This window comes from Schistocerca cancellata, chromosome 4 (assembly GCF_023864275.1).
Source record: "Schistocerca cancellata isolate TAMUIC-IGC-003103 chromosome 4, iqSchCanc2.1, whole genome shotgun sequence".
In the NCBI taxonomy this organism is placed as follows: domain Eukaryota; kingdom Metazoa; phylum Arthropoda; class Insecta; order Orthoptera; family Acrididae; genus Schistocerca; species Schistocerca cancellata.
Genome location: NC_064629.1, coordinates 79525942 through 79550511, shown reverse-complemented (window position 1 = coordinate 79550511; position 24570 = coordinate 79525942). Strand labels below are relative to the sequence as shown.

The window sequence follows — 24570 nt, the reverse complement described above, 5'->3', positions numbered from 1 at the left end:
CGTGACTACCAGCATCTCCAATTGCGTGCTCCTTCCAACAAGGGCTCCCCCTCCCCCTTATTCGCCTTAGGCAAATGTTCACACCTCAGGTTCCATCTTCTGAACTCCAGACAGGGGACCAATTGGCATCTGGGAAAGTAAAAGCTCAAGCAATCATCTCTGTCCCCCTAGACCTGGCATGTACCAGGGGGTACGTGCGAACCCTATTTGTCGACCCGAGGCTGGGAATTCTGAACTACCCAGACATCTGTTTTAAGTCAAATGTGTGCAAAAGCCTTCAGGAACACAAAGTGAAGAAGAAGAAGAAGAAGAAGAAGAAGAGGAAGATATATCTCAAATGCCAAAGTGGAGGAAGGGGAGCAGATAGAGAATGAAGGAAGGAGGAGGGCTGGTTCCTATGCTGGGCTACTGAAACTTCAGAACACATTCCTGGAAACACCCAAGACATGTTCCCCAAGGGAGGGGGAAGATAATAGCAAGAGGATAGACATGCAGTACAGAAAGGGAAAAGGCACTGCAAAAGTTGGGGGCCTATGATAGCCAAGCATGAGCTCTCAAAAAGAGTTTTCAGCACCCTTTGGAACCTGTTGTCTTGCTAGTGTGAATCCCAGATCCTGTTGCTGAATTGAGCTATTGTTTTGCTCATAGTCACCTACAAAACACTGACAACCTACCAAATAATTTTGTATGAGTGGTTCATTTACGTCACTGTCACAGCGAACAAAAAGTGACAGTGCACCGACAAAAGCATGTTGAAGCATCTGATGCAGTGCTATCAGATGATTCTAAGGCTGCCTCTTTCATTTTCTTCACCTCCACATTTTGCAAACATTGGGAAATAAATGATCATGGCAGTATTCAATTAATCTGGTTCTTTCATTAGTCACATCGGTACAAAACAAGGGTTACTGGACAGAGGACTTTCTACTGCATTTGCTCAGAGCTATTTTGAAGTTTATTGGGTGTGATACTTGGTGTATAATATGTAATGAACAAGACACTTTTCCGAAACTTCCTGGCAGATTAAAACTGTGTGCCAGACCGAGACTCAAACTCCGGACCTTCGCCTTTTGCGGGCAAGTGCTCTACTGGTGGAAGTGAAGCTGTGAGGACAGGGCGTGAGTCGTGCTTGGGTAGCTCAGATGGTAGAGCACTTGCCCGCGAAAGGCAAAGGTCCCGAATTCGAGTCTCTGTCCGGCACACAGTTTTAATCTGCCAGGAAGTTTCATATCAGCACAAACTCCACTGCAGAGTGAAAATCTCATTCAAGACCCTTTTCTTCATGCAGCTTTCTACAAACTTCCGCTTCTTGGTCGCTCAGTCCCTTTATGAACTGTACAGGTGCTGTTTCTGGTTTCTTAGGACTTGTAGGCATGTTCTACTGGAGTACCTTACTTTGCATACATCAATGTATCCACTTCACATTACACAATACATGTGAATTTGTGCACATATTTTCCATTTGAATGCTTAAATCACAATTCTCAGGTATTAATTTCACAAGTGCCTGTCTAAGGTAACACACACACACACACACACACACACACACACACACACACACACACACTCCCCTCAACCTTTGTTAAGTTTTCTGGTCTACATTCTATAAGTGACTGGGAAGGAAACCCACTTTAGAGTGATAACCAATATCTTTGCTAAACACTGGTCAGTGATTTTTTATGAGTGGCTATATGTTAGTTACAGATGACAGTAATATGGCTCAGTCTTTACAGAACTTGCTCTCTGCAGATCTTGTATCACAATAAATTCAGCTTATGTTTCTTTTTTATACTTATATTAAGTAATATATACTTCAGTACATCCACAACTTATTTAAAAATGTGAATACTTACTTTATTACAGTGACCACAGGGCCAAAAATTTCTTCATTGTAGCACCTCATATCAGGAGTAATACCAGTTAAAAGCGTTGGTTCATAAAATAATGGCCCAACTGAAGAGGCACGATTACCACCCACATGAAGGTTAGCACCTTTTTGCAGTGCATCTTTCACTATTGATTCAACCTGGCAAAAAAAAAAAAAGAAAAGAAAAGAAAAGGTTTACAATAACCAACCAAACAGCCAACACCCCCCCCCCCCCCCCCCACACACACACACACAAATGCCTGTAATGCCTGGTGGACCAAACATCTCTTTCAGCATTTGAAACCTTTTTCCTGCTATATCACTGTTATTTTAACCTGTGCTGCCTGTCACCTCTGAAAGTCCGAGGAGCATTGTAATGCCACAAAAATATCATTCATGTGAAGAAAGAAAAGGCCCGACAGCTGGCAGCATTGTTGCCAGCTTTCAAGTGTGAAGTCTAAAAGGCTCAGTATAAACACTATGTGGCTGAAAACAATAGTCTTTCGTTCCACTGCAGAAACAATGAGGCATCATCATAGAGACACACCAAACTGCATGTGTGATTGGTATATGGTAGACAAATGACACAACTGTATTGTGCCAACTTCAACTGTAAGGGCTCTTCTTTTGCCATCATGACTATAAACAGCTATTCACAAAGAAAGAGTACACTAATGTTGTTTCACATCGTTTGACATCAGTAGCATATATACTGAAAATAATGAATAGAGAAGTTGAATCTACAGTGAGAATGTAATTTTTTCCCCATAATCTAACAGTCAGATAAAATAAGAAAACTTTTCATTTCCCACAAGACAAAATGAAAAGTCTGACTCAAAATTCAGTAAGTATTAAATTAATGGAACAGCCTTTGGCATGAAATACAATTTTACGTACAAAATAAAAAATGAAAATATGGAGATTTGTGCAGATATCTTCCATAAGTGAATTTTGATTTCAGATTTTGATCTAGACATGGTATGGGAACAGTTGATAATATATGCATAAAAGTTCAAGCCTACACTATTTTGTAACATTGAATAATTAAGAACATAAATTTTATGTTTTTTATGACTGCTCATAAGGAAAAATAGCATTTTGACACAGATTTAATACCTTCCAGGTAAGTACCATTTAAATCATGGAGTAATTTCATTTCTGCTTCGGGAATCTGCAGTGAAAGATGCACTATTATTGAGATGAAAAAGAATTGTTATTATTAACTGCAGTCTTCTACTTGATACTTAATTGAATGAGGGAAGACTTACAAAATGAAAGGCTTTGAGTTATAAGCATAGCTGCAGCTTAACGCTGGTTAGTTCATCAGATATTTTTAGCATCTAAGCAAAACCTGTTTTTATCACAGAAAAACAAATATGTTTGCACGCGCTGTAAACTAAAGACTTCATTTTAGTTTTGCCATATTATACATTATGTTATTTGACTCACAGAAACAAATTCTGCAGTTTAGAAAAAGCATTATGTTCAGTGTGTGTATGAACAGGTTATAACAGGAGAAGAAATGACTATAAAATTCAGGAAAAAGGAAGAATGTGTAGGCACCTTCCTCTGAAGAATGCTACAACTGCCGTACAGATCAATTTTTCCTCCAGCGGTATAGAACAGCATGCAGAGGTTTACATATAAGGTCTACAACTTTACTTCCACCGTTTTTTCTCTAAGCTTGGGGCTTTATTGTGAAAAACTTACAAAAAAATTATGCTTCATAGTGTTGCCCATCGCTGGCCACTACATACTCCCATCTTTCGGATAGCATACGAATCCTGTGGCGGAAGAACTGGGCGTCTTTTGTGGGGATCCATGAATCGATTCAATTTTGCACTTGTTCATATGATTGGAAGTGCTGGTCAGTGAGACTGTATGTCACTGATAGAAAAATGAGGTAGTCAGAGAGAGCAAACGTATGGACAATACGGCGGGAGGGATAGGACTTCTCATCTCAACGTTTCCATGTATATTTTGACGGGTTTTGCAACATGGGGTCGAGCACTAACCTGCTGCAAAATTACCTTTACATGTCTATCACTGTATTGTAGGCATTTAATTTTCACTGCTGGGCTTGAATGCATCAATTCCTTTCGATAATGATGTCCTGTGACTGTCTTCATGTGTTTCAGTAGCTACGAAAACGTTCGTCTTCCACCGCCATGCCGATCTTTGACATCAAAATCACCATTTTTAAGGCAATGAAAACATTCTCTGCACGTTCTTCCATTAATAGTTCCCTCGGGTCTTACCCAGCATTTTAAGGGTCACAGCCACAGATTTCTTCATGTTAAAGCAGAAAATTAAAATTTCCCACAAATGGCAAGAAATGGGTACACAAGTTGATGTACCTAATCGAGAATAACCTTATGATGCAATCACAAATCGTCTAATATTTTTATGGCATTATATTTGCAGATGCCCTAGCTTATTGTATTACACCTATGACCAATGACCCGAACCCCACTTGCTGCTACTGCCGTCTATTGCAAAAAGGCGGAAGCAAAGTTGTAGACCTAATAGAATCTGCCCATATGCATTAGTGTTCGTAGTAACTCATATCTGTGTTCTATGAAGTGTCAAAGCACTTTGTGAAAAAAAAAACTGCCACTCAGGTGTGTGGGGGAGACACAAGGCACATGACAAAAGGGTCAGTATAAATTTGTGAAACACCATGTTGTTGCTTATTATGATATAGAGGGGTAGAGAGATTGGGGATTTGCCTGCTTGCTTTTCGGTTTGCTGACCTAGGAATGAGGGAACTGCATGACCACAATCCATGGACCTAGCTTCCCTTACACATCTATACCCTCCATCATCCACTCCCCTTCTGCCTGTCACAGCCCCAGAATACAATTTAGCCCTTAATATGGTTCTGTTGTACTTAGATGAGATACACACATTTTATATTTGTTCTTAACCCATTTCGCTAAACTATAAGCATTAATTTTATACCATCAAAACATTTTAAGTAATCTACAATTTTCCACCCCCTGCAACGCATAAACTATTACTCCGAGAGAAAAAATGAATAGAACAATTTTTGTAGGAAATTTAACGTAGTTTAATTTTGCACTGGGAAATATTTTTGCTAGAAGCTGCAGTCTTCTATTTACTCAAGAAAAATCTAAAAAGTGATCTTTAAACGAACCCCACCCCATCCACACACTCACATACCACTGGTAAGGATTTGTAGTGTGTTGTTCATGGCCGTTCCCCCTTCCACTCTACAAAAATTTGTGACAACATAACTTTTTCCCCTATCTGGCCTTTTTTGGAGTTCTTTGACTGGGCTACAAAGCTGGAAAAGGTAGTGGTGTTAGCATCGACAGGAAATCTACTTGCACAGAGACAAGAGGACAAGTGGGGTGGGGATAAAGGAAGGAGCTTTGAAGGACCGACAGGCAGCATGGAAGTTGTCTGACCAAGTGAGATGGTGCAGTGGTTAGCACACTGGATTTGCATTCGATGGATCAAACCCATGTCTAGCCATCCTAATTTAGGTTTCCATGATTTCCCTAAATCGTTTTAGGCAAATGCTGGGATGGTGCCTTTGAGAAGGCACAGCTGATTTCCTTCCACTTCCTTCCCTCAGCCAATGGGACTGATTACCTTGCAGTTTGGTCCTTCCCCCAAATCACACCAACCAACCAACCAAATTATCTGGATGATACACAAAATTAAATTGTCAGTAAAATGCAACATTTTTGGATGCTGCGATTAAAATATATGGATTTCACGTGGGTAATGAGACCACACATGCTTATTAGAGTGTTTTAAGGGCTCACAATGCTGTTCCACCTTATATGGTTGAATGGATTTTAATTCAAATTAATACTTTTGTTAATAAATATTTCCTGGGGTAATGTTACACAAACAAACACTAAACTATCAAACTACGAAACTAAAAAACTAAATAGCAACTTGTGAGAAATGCTATATTCCACAAAATACAAGCTGTTTCACGACTTAAGCCATTACCATTCTTTTGTAATACTTTTCTGTAAACAGTGTTTCAAAGTTTTAGTATATTTAAAGAACAGCAATATAGAACCATCAAAAGCTGCTTTAGCACTTATTTACTCACCGACAACCAATTCCAGTCAAGCGACCATCATCAAGTCTTAGAGTAATGTCGACATGTTAAAGAAAGCTTTCTTGGTGTCCAATATATAATTTTTTCCAGTTGCAGTATTGTCACATATACACGCATCCATTACCTTACACAATGATCAGCTGGAATATTATGACCATCGACTTACTACCGATATAAACCCATGAAGTTGACGGTAGTGTCACCCGGAGAAAATGACTGTTTGTCAGATGCACACTCGGTGCATGTAGTATCAGTTAGCATGCTGTCCGTGTGTAGAATGGGGAAGACGTGAGCTATATCTGAGTTTGACCGAAGGCAGATAGTGATGGCCCGGAGGCTTTGCACGAGCATTTCGGAAACTGCACGGCTTGTCGGGTGTTCGAGGAGTGCTGTGGTGATAATCTTCAACATGTGGCGAAACCACATCCAGATGCTGTAGGGTTGGGCTGCCACCTGTCATTACAGACATCAGACGTCATAGGCTGGGCAGACTGGTAAAACACGAGAGGCAGCAAAATGTGGTGGAACTAACATCAGACTTCAATGCTGAGCAGAGTACAAGTGTGTGTGAACAGACTGTGCACCGAACACTCCTAACGACGGGTCTCCGCAGCCGACAGCCCACGCATGTGCCGATGTTAACACGACATAGGCAACTATGACTGAAATGGACACTGGACTATCAGCACTGGACGTCGGTGCAGTGGCAGTGTGTTGCATGGTCTGATGAAACCCAATACCTTCTTCATGGTGTCAATGGGAGGGTGTGAATCTGTCATCTTCCAGGGGAACAGCTCCTTGACACCTGTACTGTGGGATGGAGACAAGCTGGTGGAGGCTCCATTATGCTCTGGGGAACATTCACGTGTGCATCAGTGCAGCTTGTGAAAGTCACCATGATGATCATGTTTCCTGAAGGCACTGGCATTTTTCAACAAGATAATGTGCAATGTCACAAGGCCAGGAGTGTGATGGAGTGGTTCAGGGAACACAGTGGCAAGTTCCAATTTATGTGCTGGTCCCTCCAGCTCACCAGATCTGAACCCGATTGAACACATCTGGGATGTGCTGATGTAGATGTGGTGCTAACTCTCTCCTGTAACAAACCAAGGCCTCATGGCTTCCATGCCACGACACATCACCGTTGTTATCTGTGCCAAAGGTGTACACACTGGCTATTAGGTAGGTGATGTTCTGGCTGATCAGTGTGTATTTCTCATTGGTCACACAGTGCAAAACCTAACAGTCCATTGCAGTATTCAGCATAATGTCTGGCCGACGTCTTATTATATGATTAACATGAGTGTTTGTTCGTTCAGACGCCTTATCGAATACATCACAAACATTATTCAGATGAGAGATTTATTCCACTATTCAGATCAAAAATTCAGAAATTGATTGCAAAGTTGAAATTCAATTTAAACATGAAATTACAGGAAAAGTATGCGTACCTTTTCTAGTTGAGGCTGGTTGATTAGTGGACCGAGATTGTTTTCTGGTTTGGTGGTGTCACCCAGACGAAGTTGCTGTACCATCTCTTGCTTCAGCATTGACACAAATTGATCAAATATGTTTTCTTGCACTAAGAAACGATTTGCACTGACACACGTCTGAAAATACCATCAATTAACATGTTGGGTAATCTGTTGTTTAGTACAATGGAAATTTCAGATATGGAAAAATAAAAATTTAACTAAAACGCAAAAATGTTTAGCCAATTCGATTACACAGCTTTATATCACACAACAAGGTCACATCTATTACTACATAATAATGTCAAAACAGAACAAATACTGTTAACCACAGACAATCCAAAAAGGAAGAGTTACAATTTATTCTTCTGAAGTGTATCAACACTCTTAACTGCTTCAGATAACAAAATGGTCAGGTGAGTAAAAAAAGACTAAAAACTGTAACAAAAGTAATATCTTGTAGATGGTAAATACACTGAAGAGCCAAAGAAACTGGTACACCTCCTTAATATCGTGTAGGGCCCCTGCGAGCATGCGGAAGTGCTGCAAAACAATGGGGCATGGATTCGACTTATGTCTGAAGTAGTGATGGAGGGAACTGACACAAAGAATCCTGCAGGGCTGTCCATAAATTCGTAAGAGTATGAGGGGGTGGAGATCTCTTCTGAACAGTACGTTGCAAGGCAACCCAGATCTGCTCAATAATGTTCATGTTTGGGAAGTTTGGTGGTCAGCATAAGTGTTTAAAGTCAGAAGTGTGTTCCTGGACCCACTCTGTAGCAATTCTGGATGTTTGGGGGTTTCACATCATCCTGCTGGAATTGCCCACAACCGTCAGAATGCACAATGGACATGTGTGGACGCAGGTGATCAGACAGGACGCTTATGTACATGTCATCTGTCAGAGTCATATCTAGACATAGCAGGGGTCCCATATCACTCCAACTTCACACACCCTCCACCATTACAGAGCTTCCACCAGCTAGAACAGTCCCCTGCTGACATGCAGAGTCCATGGATTCATGAGGTTGTGTCCATTCCTGTATACATACAATTTGAAATGAATCTCATCCAACCAGGCAATGTGTTTCCAGTAGCCAACAGTTCAATGTTGGTGTTGATGGGTTCACGCAAGGCGTAAAGCTTTGTGTTGTGCAATCATCAAGCATACACGAGTGGGCCTTCGGCTCCAAAAGCCCATATTCATGATGTTTCATTGAATGGTTCGCACCCTGACACTTGTTGATGGCCCAGAATTGAAATCTGCACCAATTTGCGGAAGGGTTGCACTTCTGTCATGTTGAAGCATTCTCTTCAGTCGCCGTCGGACCCGTTCTTGCAGCATCTTTTCCCGGCTGCAGCAATGTCAGAGATTTGATGTTTTGCCGGATTCCTGATACTCAGGGTACACTCGTGAAATGGTTGTATGGGAAAATCCCCACTTCATTACTACCTCAGAGATGCAGTGGCCCATCGCTCGTGTGCCAACTACAAGACCACATTCCGACTCACTTAACTCTTGATAACCTGATATTGTAGCAGCAGTAACCCATTTAACAACTCAACTGCGCCAGACACTTGTTGTCTTATATAGGCGATGACCGCTGCAGCGTCATATTCTGCCTGTTTACGTATCTCTGTATTTGAACACGCATGCCTATGCCAGTTTCTTTGGTGCTTCAGTGTAGTTTCAAACTAGCTTTTCATGTGACAATGTGACATAAGTTGTAATCACTCTTGACATTTAAATACACCTGACTTATTTAAACACAGACAAATAGTGGAAATCCAGGTTGGAATATCAACAATATTATGGGAAGGATAGACTGCCCCTTACTCTTAAGATGACATGCTGAGTTGCAGACAGACAATGAAAAGACAAACACATTCAGCTTTTGGCCAAATAGCCCAGTAGAGACAGGTCTGAAAGAGACGTAGGGTAGCAGACTGTGGCATAATTTTGTTTTCAGGTATGTTGTAAAAAAAATAAATAAATAAATAAATAAATAAATAAAAAATAAAAAAAAAATAAAAAATCAAGTTTTAGACCTTCTCCCACTTGTACATTATCCACCATCTTGAAAAAACAACTAAGAAATGTCAATTTTTTCAGTTGTCCCTCAGTAACTTGCATCCAGTGCATCTCAGGCAAAAAATTTTATCAATTTAAAAGAGCGTTAATTTCCTGCAAGTTTCATGTATAGGGTCATTCCACGTCAATTCAACCAATTTGAGAAAATGTTCCAGCTGATAGTCTCAGATTTGGCTGAAATTTAGTACACCAATGCTACCAAGTGTGGAACACTTATGTACAAAATTTTAATTCCCCTGCCAATTAGTTCCAGAATTATGGCTTGTGAAAGAAGGTGGCATGACACGGAAATTGCAACCCGCAACTGGCAGTCTATCTTCAGACCCAACTTCAGGTCTTAGCAACTTTGGAATTATCCCACACAGTCAAGTGAAATTTTTACAACCCAGTAACATCCATTTGGAGAACACACTCTATGAATAAAAACACCAACAACATATTTCTGACGGAAAATTAAAAATTCCAAAGTGTGATTAAAAAAATGTAATACGTTAAAAGAAGATACATATTGTAGGTGCCCTCTATGCCAAATATAATTCACTCAAAAAGGGTATAAATTTTTTGTGGTAAGCTTAATGTGGCCTAAACACACACAGAACTCATCATGCCCATATCAGTCACATGAACAGAGTTACATGCTCATGAAAATACAAAAATTTGAAAAATTACCTGAAAAACATGGATTTTCTAAATGTGGTAACACAAAAGAGATAAGTGATATCCAAGCCAAATTTCAAACACTGCATAAGTAGACCATAATATTATATGTGGCAAAATTTCAACTTGTTATTGCAAGGCATTTGTGTACAATAAAAGTTGACAGAGATGTATTTGGTTACGTTTCTTTTAACACGATTTAGCAAGTAATAGTGATGATGCAGACAGCTTGTTTCAGATAAAGCTGCAGCAATTGTTGGGAACCATAAGGCGACAATGTTAAACAATGGTAGTTTTCAGGGACAGAATCAGTCATTGTTAGGCAGGAACAATAAAGGAAACAAGTAACAATTACAGGTGGCAGGAACAACAAAGGAAACAAGCAACAATTACAGGTTACCCATGTTTTTAAAATTCTAGTTCAGACTGGTCAGTACTGTTGTGGAAAGTCAGTATGGAGGCAGAAGAGTGGTGCTTTTGTTCAAACAAGTTGCAGTATTAGTAGAGCACAAGCATCTGAATGTCATAAAACAACATATGGAACAAAATGTGGCATTCGCTTTGTACTGTATGATCTGGATGAATCGGACCAAGATTTGTTGCTATGGAGATCCGGGATACATCCTGTGGGCACAAGAAGTACAGGTCCAGGAAACTTTAGTGTTTGTTATCATCATATGAAAGTGTTTCTGGATAAGTATTCTTTCCTAAAAAGAAGTGGTTTGATCCATTTTGGATTCATAAGAAGACTATGTAGTGTATCCTCAGAGAAATTGATATAAAATCAGTATTGAAAGTGAATCAGTGCATGGGACTTAACATGAAAGCAGGACAAAAATTATGTTACAGGTGTGTTACACTGCTAAAACATGAAGAATAGTCTGATAATTTGCATGACAGTGACGAAGAGTATCAGTCACCTACAACCACAGCGGATGAGCAATTAAAAACTTCAGTGACTGCTCTTGGTTTGTCTCTCATGAAGACACACAAAGTTGGGAAAAGAGACAGGCCCAGCTATGGTAGAGGAAAACTACAAGAAGCTCAAATGGAATTAAAACACAAATGGTGGAAGAGGAAGAACTATCTGCTCCAAAGGAACAGAAATCATGCCACAAGTGCTCTGATTTGGACAAAATTGTGTATGATTTGAAAGAAAAATGTGCCGTATCCACACGCCAGAAAAAAGTAGCTATTCTTACCCTTGCACCTTCCAGCTGGTCTATTGACTACACTGCAAAGGAATTCAATGTTTCTACATATATGGTAAAGCAAGCTAGGAAAATAAAAGCAACCCAAGGAGTGCTTCCACAACTGCAGCAGGCTCAGGGTAAGCAACTGAGTTCAGAAATAAAGGTGCTAGTGTCGGAGTTTTATGAAAATAATGACTACAGCCGAATAATGCCTGGAAAAAAAAAAACTATGTAATGATGAAAATGGGAAATGTACGTGTACAGATGCAAAAAAGACTGTTGCTATGCAACATATCAGAACTATATGTAGAATTCAAGGAAAAGTATTCCAATACCAAAGCAGGTTTATCATCTTTTTTCAATCTTCAGCCAAAATGGGTTGTGCCTGTAAGTGCAAGGGGCACACACAATGTTTGTGTATGTGAGACCCATCAAAATGCTAAGCTGATGTTTGCTGCTATAAAGGATTCTGGTCTGGATTACAAAGGTGCAATGAAGCTGCTAGTGTGTGACATCAGTTCCTACCAGTGCATGATACACAGGTGTGGAAAGTGTCCTGGTAAGGCAAATCTTGCAGAACACATGAATAACACACTGTATGGTGAACTCCTTATGAATGACGATGAACTTGTTTCTTATAAACAATGGACACACATGAATCGCACAAGTCTTGAAACAAAGCAAATTACAATGGAAGATTCTGTTGATATGTGTTGTCACAATATGGACAAACTGACCACACACAGCTTCACAGCAACAGTACAATCGGCTTATCTCCAGTTTTGTAAGGATAATTTGAAACAAGATGAAATTATAGTTATACTAGCCTTTTCTGAAAATTATGCATTTATAGTTCAAGATGCCATCCAAGGATATCATTGTGACATCAGTCAAGCTACTCTCCAGCCATTTGCGATTTACTATAGAGGTGAATCATGTGATGTGTCTGTTATGAACCTGTGCATTTTTAGTGACTGTTTAATTCATGATGCCATTGCAGTTCATGCCCACATTCGCACTGTCATGGCATATGTGAAAAACAAGCTGCCTCACATACATTTTGCAAAATACTTCAGTGATGGGGCAGCTAGTCAGTACAAAAACTGTAAAAATCTCAAACATTTATGCATGCATTACCATGATTTTCAGATTCATGCAGATGGAACTTTTTCGCAACAAGTCATGGTAAAAATGTATGTGATGGTACTTGTGCTACCATTAAGCACATGGCATCACGAGCTAGTCTGCAGCACCCTACAGAAGGTCACATACTAACACCTCTTCAGTCATTTACCTGGATACAGAAAAATATCTCTGGCATACAATCATTCTAGGTTTCGAAAGATGAGGTGAAATCAGTCTAAGAGATGCTAAAAAGCAGACTAAAACACGTTAACACTGTTGTAGGCACAAGGAGCCATCATCACTTCTCTCCAGCGGACTCTGACAATGTGCAGATGAGCAGACTGTCCGGTTATAACTATAGGTTCATGCACAACATGTGTCTTCACAGTGAGTGTGACTCAGGATTCAGAAGCAAAAGCAGCAACATACAACCAGGTTGCTATGTTATTGCTGTTTATGATGACAAATGGTACTTAGGATGTGTTGCAGAGTGCTGTAAAGCAGAAGGTTATGTATTTGTGAACTTCATGGCACCAGAAGGACCAGCAAGATCATTTCATTGGCCTCATTTGGCAGACAGGTGTTGGATTCCTTTTGAACATATTCTTATGACAGTTCCAGTTCCTACCACAGTGTCAGGAAGACAGTACAATTTGCCACTCAATGTACAGAGCACAGTAGCTGAAGTGTGGGAGAATTTTGTTCGAAGCACAATCAACTGGTTTTTAGCAGTTAAGAGGCAGTAAACATTAATGATAGGTTGTGGTTAATCTGTCTATATGTTGTTGCTTAGTGATTCAACAGTTGTGGGAGAGGATAACAAGAGGCAGAACAGTTTACAATATGTTTTTACAAAATTGTGTTGTGGAACAATGGCCACATCACCAAATACATCCATCAACTTCCATTGTACACAAATGTCTTGCAATAAAATGCTGAAATTTTGAGATATATATCATTATGGCCTACAGTGTGTGAAATTTGGCTTGGATATCACTTGTCCCTTTTGTGCTACCACACTTCGAAAATCCATGTTTTTCAAGTAATTTTTCAAATTTTTGTATTTTTGTGTGCATGTAACTCAGTTTTTGTGATTGATATGGGCATGATGAGCTCTGTGTGTGTTTAGGCCACATTAAGCTTACCACAAAAAATTTATACCCTTTTTGAGTGAATTATATTTGGCATAGAGACACCTACAATATGTACCTTTAAACATATTACATTTTTTAAATAACATTTTGGAATTTTTTATTTTCCCTCAGAAATATGTAGTTGGTGTTTTGATTCATGGAGTGTGTTCTCTAAATGGATCTTACTGGGTTGTAAAAATTTCACTGGACCATGTGGAATAGTTCCTAAGTTATTAAGACCTAAAGTTGGGTCTGAAGATAGATTGCCAGATGCGGGTTGCAATTTCCAGATCACGCCACCTTCTTTCACAAGTCATAATTCTGGAACTAATTGGCAGGGGAAACTAATACTTTGTACATGAGTGTTCCACACATGATAGAATTAGTGTACTGAATTTCAGTCAAATCTGAGACTATGAGCTGGAGCCCCTGGTTGAACTGACACGGAATGACCCTATAACATGTTGGAAAAAATCTGAACAGCTATTGATATATGAGGCTGTGAAAATCCGTAAAAATGTCAAGAAATCGAAAAAAGTTAAATATGTCAGTGGGTTCACCTTAATAACTTTTCATTTGTGCAGTTTTGTCCAGAATTCACAATCACCAGTCTAGCAGAGGATTTAATTTCCTTCAAGATTCAGACAAAATATTTTTAATTACTCCCTACACATGCCGAGAAATGTCGCATTGACAATTATAGTGAAAGCGGACTCTAAACTGAAAATACCATCCTCGGTCAAAACTAGTACTCCTGGATGTAATGTCATCTTTAAGCCATTATGTATAATATCTACATGAAGTTCACGAGATTCACGTAGTTTCTAGGGAACACATTCACGAAGGGACAAAAAAAGATGTGGAGGATTGTAAGGGTCACTTTGCAAATTTCTAGTTTTCAGACATCAAGAAAGCCATTCACTCTAGCAGCTTGTAGTGTCACCAGTTGGTTGTGTTGAAAGGATTGGTACAAAGTACCCTCTAGGTATCTGACTGGGAAATAATGTCTATTGATAATTCACAGTTTCTCTCTTGCCTGGGAATCTGTTGAATGTGCCTTCATTGAAATGATGTATTCTCCCAACTATCCTGCTTCTCTTGCTTTATTTTATATAAATGAGTAAGAGCAGACACATTATTTACGCAGATTATTGGTGGAGACATGTCTCCTCCATTTATTTCTGATGGTCTCAGCTGTCTCTCGAGACCACCACTGTACAGACTTGTGTTCATATTATCCAGAAGAGTAAGGTATCACACTATGTGCTGTGTGGATAGTAACATTCACTGTTTCTTGCACTATCTTGTCCTTTTCTCAGGCTATCGTGACTTAGGCTTCAGAGGAGTATGTATCTCAGAAGGAGCTGCTCTACTAGTTGACCTCTACTATTTATACTCTCACTGCCCCACAGATAATTGTGGCCATTGAAATCACACAGTAGGATAAAAGGGGAGGAGTAACTCATGTAATCGTTCTTTCAGTTCCTGACATAATATACCTCTGCTTGGGGAGAGGTACAAGTTGCAAATCATCATCAAGGCAGACAGTTGGATTCTAATGTGTGGTGTGCTGAAGTGTGGTGTCCAGCAGTACGTTCTCAGTGAAAGTGTAAAATTGTACCAATGTGAATTGCAAGGTCTTTTGAGCTTGCACAACATTAGTTACATTGTTACTAATAAGGTCTTAGTTTCAGACTATATGAAGTCGATCTTCCAATAACTGTAACTCATTTAGTGCAACATGTACAGTACAAAAAAAGACATCAACTGCTCGACTTCAACTGGGTGGCAATAACAGCTGCTACAATTCCATTGTTATAGTCATTATAAGTGTCTGGCAGTTAGGTTAATTCATTGTTCCTTCCCCAGTTTCCTGTATGATTGGTATAATAGTTCGCTCTACTTTGGGGGGGGGGGGGGGGGAGACTTTGGAGGGGGAAGAGAGACACGTGTAGAGAGGGCGGAGAGGGCGGAGATGGGGGGAGAGGGAGACGTGCAGAGAGAGAGAGAGAGGGGGGGAGAGGGGGAAGGGGGGAGGGGAAGGCGTGCAAAGAGAGAGAGGGGGGAGGGGAGAGGGGGGGACGTGCAGAGTGAGAGAGAGGGGGGGAGAGGGGGAGACGTGCAGAGTGAGAGAGAGGGGGGGAGAGGGGGAGACGTGCAGAGTGAGAGAGAGGGGGGAGACGTGCAGAGTGAGAGAGAGGGGGGGAGAGGGGGAGACGTGCAGAGTGAGAGAGATGGGGGAGAGGGGGAGATGTGCAGAGTGAGTAGGGTGAGAGAGGGGGGAGGGGGGAAGGGGGACGTGCAGAGTGAGAGAGGGGGGAGGGGGGGGAGACATGGAGAGAGGGGCGGAGACATGGAGAGAGGGGCGGAGACATGGAGAGAGGGGCGGAGACATGGAGAGAGGGGCGGAGACATGGAGAGAGGGGCGGAGACATGGAGAGAGGGGCGGAGACATGGAGAGAGGGGCGGAGACATGGAGAGAGGGGCGGAGACATGGAGAGAGGGGCGGAGACATGGAGAGAGGGGCGGAGACATGGAGAGAGGGGCGGAGACATGGAGAGAGGGGCGGAGACATGGAGAGAGGGGCGGAGACATGGAGAGAGGGGCGGAGACATGGAGAGAGGGGCGGAGACATGGAGAGAGGGGCGGAGACATGGAGAGAGGGGCGGAGACATGGAGAGAGGGGCGGAGACATGGAGAGAGGGGCGGAGACATGGAGAGAGGGGCGGAGACATGGAGAGAGGGGCGGAGACATGGAGAGAGGGGCGGAGACATGGAGAGAGGGGCGGAGACATGGAGAGAGGGGCGGAGACATGGAGAGAGGGGCGGAGACATGGAGAGAGGGGCGGAGACATGGAGAGAGGGGCGGAGACATGGAGAGAGGGGCGGAGACATGGAGAGAGGGGCGGAGACATGGAGAGAGGGGCGGAGACATGGAGAGAGGGGCGGAGACATGGAGAGAGGGGCGGAGACATGGAGAGAGGGGCGGAGACATGGAGAGAGGGGCGGAGACATGGAGAGAGGGGCGGAGACATGGAGAGAGGGGCGGAGACATGGAGAGAGGGCGGAGACATGGAAAGCACTGCCACAGCTAGAATTACACTTGTTGTACTTTTCTTAATTCAGCTGTATATTTACTCCTAATTCAATAAATTTTACCCTGCAGCTCAGATATTGTGAAACCATCTATGTTATGATCGCACGACAGTCTCCGCGGCAGCAGTATGTTGCTTATTTTTGTAATCAGCATCACTTAAATCCCACAGACACCTATGCAAAGCATAGATATCCAAAAAGCGAATATTACTCTCCGTTCCCCACTTCATATTTCAGTTTGTCTACACTCTAAGAACATACATAACCTCAAAACTTGTGCAACTAGTGTCTCCAAAGTCGGAAGATGCCAAAAGTGTTTAGTTTCACCACCGAGTTGCACAAATGCACGGCGCGCGTGCACAGTAGATGGTAGCGCAGTTGCCTGCAGCCTAGAGTCATCGTGTAAACTAGGCTTACCGTTATTCACCTTGTGTAAAAGGAAATTTACTTTGAAAGTAACGCTTTTAAAAACACAATTCGCAATATTTACCCCGAGACCTGTTAGAAATGGGTATGTTTCAGCACTTGCCAGAGTGTGCCAGAAAACAGGCGTTACTGCGCTTGCACAGCTACGATGGCATAGGAAACTCGTATGTTCGTACATATAATGCATTAATATATCTTACACTACGTCATAACAGAAACAGGGCATCAGAGGATGCTACAAGAGCATCAAAAGTTAGTAAACCGTACTAAAATGTATAATTCGGCTTGAAGTGCACATTTTTATATCCATATTCACAAAGTAGTAGGATCCAACCTCATATTACACTTTCCTGTGTGGTTATCGGGATGTGTATTTTCTCAGAGTACCAGTACTGTACTATCTCTTGTTTGGTTCTTTATTATGGCAAAATGCCATACGTGCCAGAAGATTAAAATGTGCACTTGAAATTTAAGGAACTAGCCTATACTGTGGAATAAAACGCTTTGTTTCAAATAAACAGCAGAAAACATCCATAAAAGGCAAATTTCTCAAGCAAAGCTACAAAAATAACTTCATTGTTCTTGCTTGACTGCCAAAAACATGGAAATGAAATAAAATCAGAAAACTGAATATATTTTAGCCTCCCGTAATTCTGTGAATCTATTTTAATTCACTCGATAGCTCCCGGCCACATAAATCCATTTTGTTTTCATTTGATGTGGGGAGCTGCGCCCTAAGAGGAAACAGATAAATCACTAAACGTACACAGGTCATGTGGTGACTACCCACTTCCGCAGTACAACTCACACTGCTCCATGTATGGGCAAATCTGGCAGCTTGGGCATGCCAGAAAAAGAATTTCTGGTTAGCATCAACCTTCAAGTAGCCTGAGAAGCTCTTGTGCGACAAAACTGGGCATGCACATGAGCCCTATGGCAAGCTCATCGGAAGCAGTCTGTTGTTACGAAGTAGTGCATAGTCTTCGTCCTAAGGCCTTCGATACATTTTGCTGTTGGCAGACACTTGTGTGTGCGCTGTGTTTTGTTTTTAACGGCGCATTTCCTTTGTAACTTAAGTTTCATTTTGGTATTTTTCTCTCGTTTATGTTTTATTGCTGCAGTGTTATTTTGCAGTAGTGGGTTATAGTAATATTCTCTGCTAGAGAATATTCTCTTACCAGTCAAAATTACAAAAATTTTACTGAAAATTAAAACCATGAAAAATTTAGAACAATTCCCGGGTTTTTCCTGGATGAAAAAATTTGCGGTTGTCCTGGAGCGAATACACCCTCCACTCATAAAAAGAAGTCATACCATTATGATGAATTTGCCTGGCTGGAAACTAAATTCAAGACCTTTATACCAGATCTTTGTTTGCAAAACCTTCAGTGTGTTGAATGGTACTCACTGATCCACACACAATGACAACTGTGGCCGCTCTTCAACTCTGATAACTGTAGGTTCACCAAACATGAACCCAGACCCTATTGAGATGCCTTGGGAGCTCTTCATTTAGCATCATCCTGCAGGACATGTATAAATTAGGGATGCTCAAGACCTAGTAAGCATTGTCCCCTTCTCTTCCCAGTCCCCTCCCCCAGTACAATGTAATGAACCCTGTCATAAGCTTTCACAAGCTACAGCCTCTATGCACAAATACAATTCCCAATTGGAAAGCCAATGTGCACTCCATGTGCATATCAGGGGGAGTCATCCAAGATGTGGAAAGGGTCCTTCTGGATGTCATGAAGGGTACAGGGTGCAGCCAACTACATGTGGTGACTCATGTCGGCACTAATGACGTGTGTCGCTATGGATCGGAAGAGATTCTCTCTGGTTTCCAGCAGCTATCCGAGTTGGTGAAGACTGCCAGTCTTTCTAGTGAGACGAAGGCAGAGCTCACAATCTGCAACATCGTTGACAGGACCGATTGGGGACCTTTGGTACAGAGCCGAGTGGAGGGTCTGAATCAGAGGCTCAGACGGTTCTGCAACCGCGTAGATTGCAAATTCCTCTACATCTACATCTGCGGAGGGCACCTTGAGTACCTCTATCAGTTCTCCCTTCTATTCCAGTCTCGTATTGTTCGTGGAAAGAAGGATTGTCGGTATGCCTCTGTGTGGGCTCTAATCTCTCTGATTTTATCCTCATGGTCTCTTCGCAAGATATACGTAGGAGGGAGCAATATACTGCTTGACTCCTCGGTGAAGGTACGTCCTCGACTTGCCCTACAGCGTGGTGGTGTTTCGGGTTCGGCTAAATAAGTCAGTTGTGCACTACACACAGGAGGCGGTTACACGAGTAGCAGGGGCTGTGTGGCGTCGACTTGGCGGTCTTTTAGGTTAGACAGTCTCGGGAAAGATCAAAAAGGGCTCAAGTCTCAAATGGTACAGGGCACAGAAACAACGAAAATCGCCCAAGCAACAGTTGGTATTGTAGTTGTAAATTGTCATAGCTGTGTTGGAAAAGTACCAGAGCTTCAAGAGCTGATAGAAAGCACAGAAGCTGCAATTGTTATAGATATAGAAAGCTGGCTAAAGCCGGAAATAAATTCTGCTGAAATTTTTACAGAGGCGCAAACAGTGTTCAGAAAGGATAGATTAAATAAAGTAGGTGGTGGTGTTTTTGTGTCTGTTGGTAGTAGTTTATGTTGTAGTGAAGTTGAAAAAGATAGTTCCTGCGAATTACTATGGGCAGAGGTTATACTCAAAAGCCGTACTAAAATAATAATAATTGGATCCTTCTATCAACCCCTCAACTCAGATGATATAATAGCTGAATGCTTCAAAGAAAACTTGAATCTCATTAAAAATAAGTACCCCACTCATACATTTATAATTGGTGGAGACTTCAATCTACCCTCGATTTGTTGGTGAAAATACATGTTCAAAGCCGGTGGTAGACAGAGAACATCTTCCAAAATTGTACTAGATGCTTTCTCTGAGAATTACTTTGAACAATTAGTTCATGACCCCACACGAATTGTAAATGGTTGCAAAAACACACCTGACCTCTTAGCCAAAAATTATCCTGATCTAATAGAGAGCATCATGACGGATACAGGGATTAGTGAACATAAGGTCATTGTAGTGAGGCTAAAAACCATATCACCCAAAACCACTAAAAATAAATGCAAAATATATTTATTTAAAACAGCAGATAAAAATTCTGCTTGATGCCTTCATAAGAGTGAGTCTCCATTCCTTCCAAGCTAATGATGTAAGTGTAGATAAGATATGGCTCAAATTCAAAGATCAGTATTGACAGCAATGGATAGATTCATAATGCATAAGTTAATAGAGATGGACTGATCCACCATGGTACACAAAACACGTCAGAACACTGTTGCATAAGCAACGAAAAAGCACGCCAAATTCATGTGAACACAAAATCCCCAAGACTGGCTAAGTTTCACGGAAGTTCGAAATTTAGTGTGGACATCAATATGAGATGCTTTTAATAGTTTCCACAATGAAACATTGTCTGAAAATATGGTAGAAAACCCAAAGAGATTCTGGTCGTATGTAAAGTACACCAGTGGCAAAAAACAGTCAATACCATCACTGCATGATAGCAATGGAAATGTTACCGATGATGGTGCCACTAAAGTGGAGTTACTAAATACAGTTTTCCGTAATTCCTTCACAAAAGAAGACAAAGTAAATATTCCAGGATTCGAAACCGGAACAGCTGATAGCATGAGAGACATAAAAGTAGATATAGGTGTTGCGAAACAACTCAAATCACTTAAGAAAGGCAAGTCTTCCGGTCCAGATGGTATACAAATCAGGTTCCTTTCAGAGTATGCAGATACAATAGTGCCTTTCTTAGCGATCATACACAACTGCTCACTTGACAGAAGGTCTGTTCCTAAAGACTGGAAAGTAGCACAGGTCACACCAATACTCAAGAAAGGAAATGGGAGTAACCCATTGAATTACAGACGCCTATCACTGACCTCAATTTGCAGTAGGACTTTGGAGCATATACTTCACTCGAATAATTATGAATCGCCTTGAAGAAAATGACTTACTGATACATAATCAACAGGGATTCAGAAAATATCGTTTCAGATCGATTCTGTATTCTTAGATTTCCAGAAGGCTTTTGATACTGTTCCTCACAAGTGACTATTAAATCAAATTGCATGCATACGGAGTATCGTCTCAGTTGTGAGACTGGATTCGTGATTTCCTGTCAGAGAGGTCACAGTTCATAGTGATAGACGGTAAATCATTGAGTAGAACAGAAGTGATATCTGGCGTTCTGCAAGGTAGTGTCATAGGCCCTCTGTTCCTGATTTACATACATGATCTAGGTAATAATCTGAGCAGCCCTCTTAGATAGTTTGCAGATGACGCTGTAATTTACTGTCTAGTAAAAGCATCAGATGATCAATTCCAATTACAGAATGATCTAGAGAGAATTTCTGCATGGTGCGAAAAGTGGCAAATGGCACTAAACAAAGAAAAGTGCGAGGTCATCCACATGAGTACTAAAAGAAATCCGATAAATTTTGGGTATACGATAAATCGCACGAATCTACGAAATTTCAATCACCAACTTTCTCTTCCAAATGCGAAAATATTTTGTTGACAGCCACCTACGTAGGGAGAAGTGACCATCATAATAAAATAAGAGAAATCAGAGCTCGAACAGAAAGATTTAGGTGTTCTTTTTTCCCCACGTGCCATTCGAGAGTGGAATGGTTGAGAAGTAGTATGAAAATGGTTCGATGAACCCTCTGCCAGGCCCTAAAGTATGAACTGGAGAGTAACGATGTAGATGTAGATGAAAAGGGCAATAGTTAGCTTTGTCACTGATGACGCTTATTTCCACATTGGCCTTCTCAGTGATCACACAGTGGCAGAAGGACTTGAGTGGCAGTGGCCCTGGTAAAATGTCCTTCCACTGGCTGTGCTACATGTATCAAGTTAGGCTGGAGGCTGAACTTCTGTATTGCAACACTAAATGAGTTCCACAGAAATTTAGACCTAATGGAACAGTTTACAATATTCAGGAATATCCCTTCTTGCTTATTTTCATAATTTTCCGAATGATTGTGGGTTGCTCAAGACTACAGCTTGTGCTGTAAGTTCTCTGAGCACCAATATCTTTTACGACTATTTTAATAGTGCCTTGTTTTTCCCATTGTTCCTACTCATTGACTGCCAGGTAATCGTTAATGTAATCATGTAGTTAATGGATAGTCATTATCCTTGCTATTACCAATTTTTGCTTTCTCTGATAGTGCTTGACTTTTACTCAGGCAGTTCAAAATGTTAAAAGGATATCTGCAGATGGGGTGTGATAGAACTTTCATAACAGTACTCACCTACTTGTCCCCGATACCAAAATGGCATTCCACACTCCATCATGGGACTGGCTGTCAGTTAGGATTAACACATGAACTCTGTATAGACTACAACAACCCAATGGGAGATGTTCCTGACATGTTCTACAATTCTCCAGCTGCTACTTTGGTGTTTGTATACAATGAAAGGGCACTTCAGTTCTTTTTTAAACACTGATAGTAATGTTTGTCTGCAGTTATCACACCAACACCAATCACTGTTTTCTCCTTTCTCACATAGAGACCTCTATACTGAATCTTTAAGCACATTTGACAAAACAAAGGGCACAGGAGATGCGAGATGTAAATAACAAAGCACACTACTAATGTGGCATGCATACATTTTCCCCATACTTCTTGTTTTCTGACCACAAGCATATGATTTTTTTTCACAACCTTATTTAGAAACCATTATGTCATGATATATGTGTATTTTAGTAAAGACATAAGTGAATAATGACCTGTTGCTGATACAATAAAAATTCCTGTCATTATCACCGGTCTGATAAATAAAAAGAGCTTTCATATGTAAGTATATTACATGTTTTTTCTAGAAATGTGACCATCAACTCCAGACACCTCCCTTTGTATGTAACAGACTTTCAGGAAATTGAATGTAGATGTAGGTGTAAATTATTTGGCATTGTTATAGTTTTAGTGCACACAGAATCATTGCACAACTTAATAGAAATCTAGTTAAAGTTCTTCTATACAAGGGGAGACAGTAGCATGAATATCTCAGGTATTATTGGTGACTCAAAATCAAAATATTTCATACACCTGGTTTGCACACATCCTGATTGGTTGGTTGACTTGGAGAGGGGACCAAACAGTGAGGTCACTGGGGAGAGGGGGAGAGGGGAAGAGATTGGTTTGTTGGTTTAAAGGCGGGAGACAGAACCAAACTATGAGGGGGAGAGGGGAAGAGATTGGTTTGTTGGTTTAAAGGCGGGAGACAGAACCAAACTATGAGGTCATCAGTCCCTTGTTCCTAATAAAACAATGCCACAAGTGTGAGAATAAAACGGACGAAACATGTAACACAAAATGGAAAGAAAGGAAAAGCCACAATAATGAAGGGAAGACAACAAACATTAAAAGGAACGAAAGAGGACAAGAAAACAACAGAGAGGCGCTAGAAACAGAAGATAGTAAGACATGAAAGCAGATTTCAGTGGCCGGACAACCACGAGAACAAAAACGGAAAGCCAGCCAGTGTGCAACACATTAAAACAACCACCCTAGAAGCAATAGGGTGGAGGACACAGAGGGACAAAGGACATGCTAAAACCTACATAGAAGTATAAAACCCACTCTCGCGGATAAAACATAAAAGTAAAGCTGCTGTGGAGGCATTGCCCCAACACCCAAGGCAGGGTGTTGGAAAAGTCAAAAGTCTGCCGCAGAGCGGCTAAAAGTGGGCAGTCCAGCATGAGGTGGATGACTGTCATTTGGGAGCCACAGTGACACTGAGGTAGGTCCTCGCAACAACCATGCGTTAGCCACTTATGGCCAATGTGGAGCCGGCAGAGGACAACCGATTCCCTGCAAGAGGCCCTGGAAGACTTCCACACATTCATAGTCTCCTTAATGAGACGCAGTTTGTTGTGCGTGCTGCTATGCCATTCCGTCTCCCAAAGCCGGAAAGCCCTGTGGTGTAAGGCAGAATGCAGGTAAGCTTCGGAGATGCCTATCTCCAGAAGTGGTTTCTGCGTAGCCTGTTTGGCCAGTCTGTCAGCAAGTTCATTGCTGGGGATTCCGACATGTCCTGAGGTCCACATAAACACCACGGAACAGTGGGACTGCTCTAGGGCATAGATGGACTCCTGAACAGAAGCTACCAGAGGGTGGTGAGGGTAGCACTCGTCGATAGCTTTTAGGCTGCTCAATGAGTCAGTTCACAGGAGAAATGACTCGCCAGAGCATGAGCGGATGTACTCAAGAGCACGAGATATGGCCGCCACCTCTGCCGTGAAAACACTGCAGCCAATTGGCAAGGAGTACTGCTCAATGTGTCCTCCATGAACATATGCAAAGCCTATGTGACCATCAGC

The 24570-nt window shown here is 41.4% G+C and overlaps 1 protein-coding gene across 2 annotated transcripts in view; it reads right to left on the bottom strand.

The window, feature by feature from the left end:
• The window catches only part of LOC126183640 (succinate-semialdehyde dehydrogenase, mitochondrial), a 213604-nt gene that overhangs the window by 14658 nt on the left and 174376 nt on the right, over nt 1–24570 (bottom strand). For both annotated transcript variants that reach the window (XM_049925779.1, XM_049925780.1), the window contains exons 7-8: nt 7421–7579; nt 1854–2026 (exon numbers count right to left, since the gene is read on the bottom strand). In XM_049925779.1, coding sequence (XP_049781736.1) covers nt 1854–2026; nt 7421–7579 — 332 coding nt within the window. The remainder of the gene's footprint in view (nt 1–1853; nt 2027–7420; nt 7580–24570) is intronic.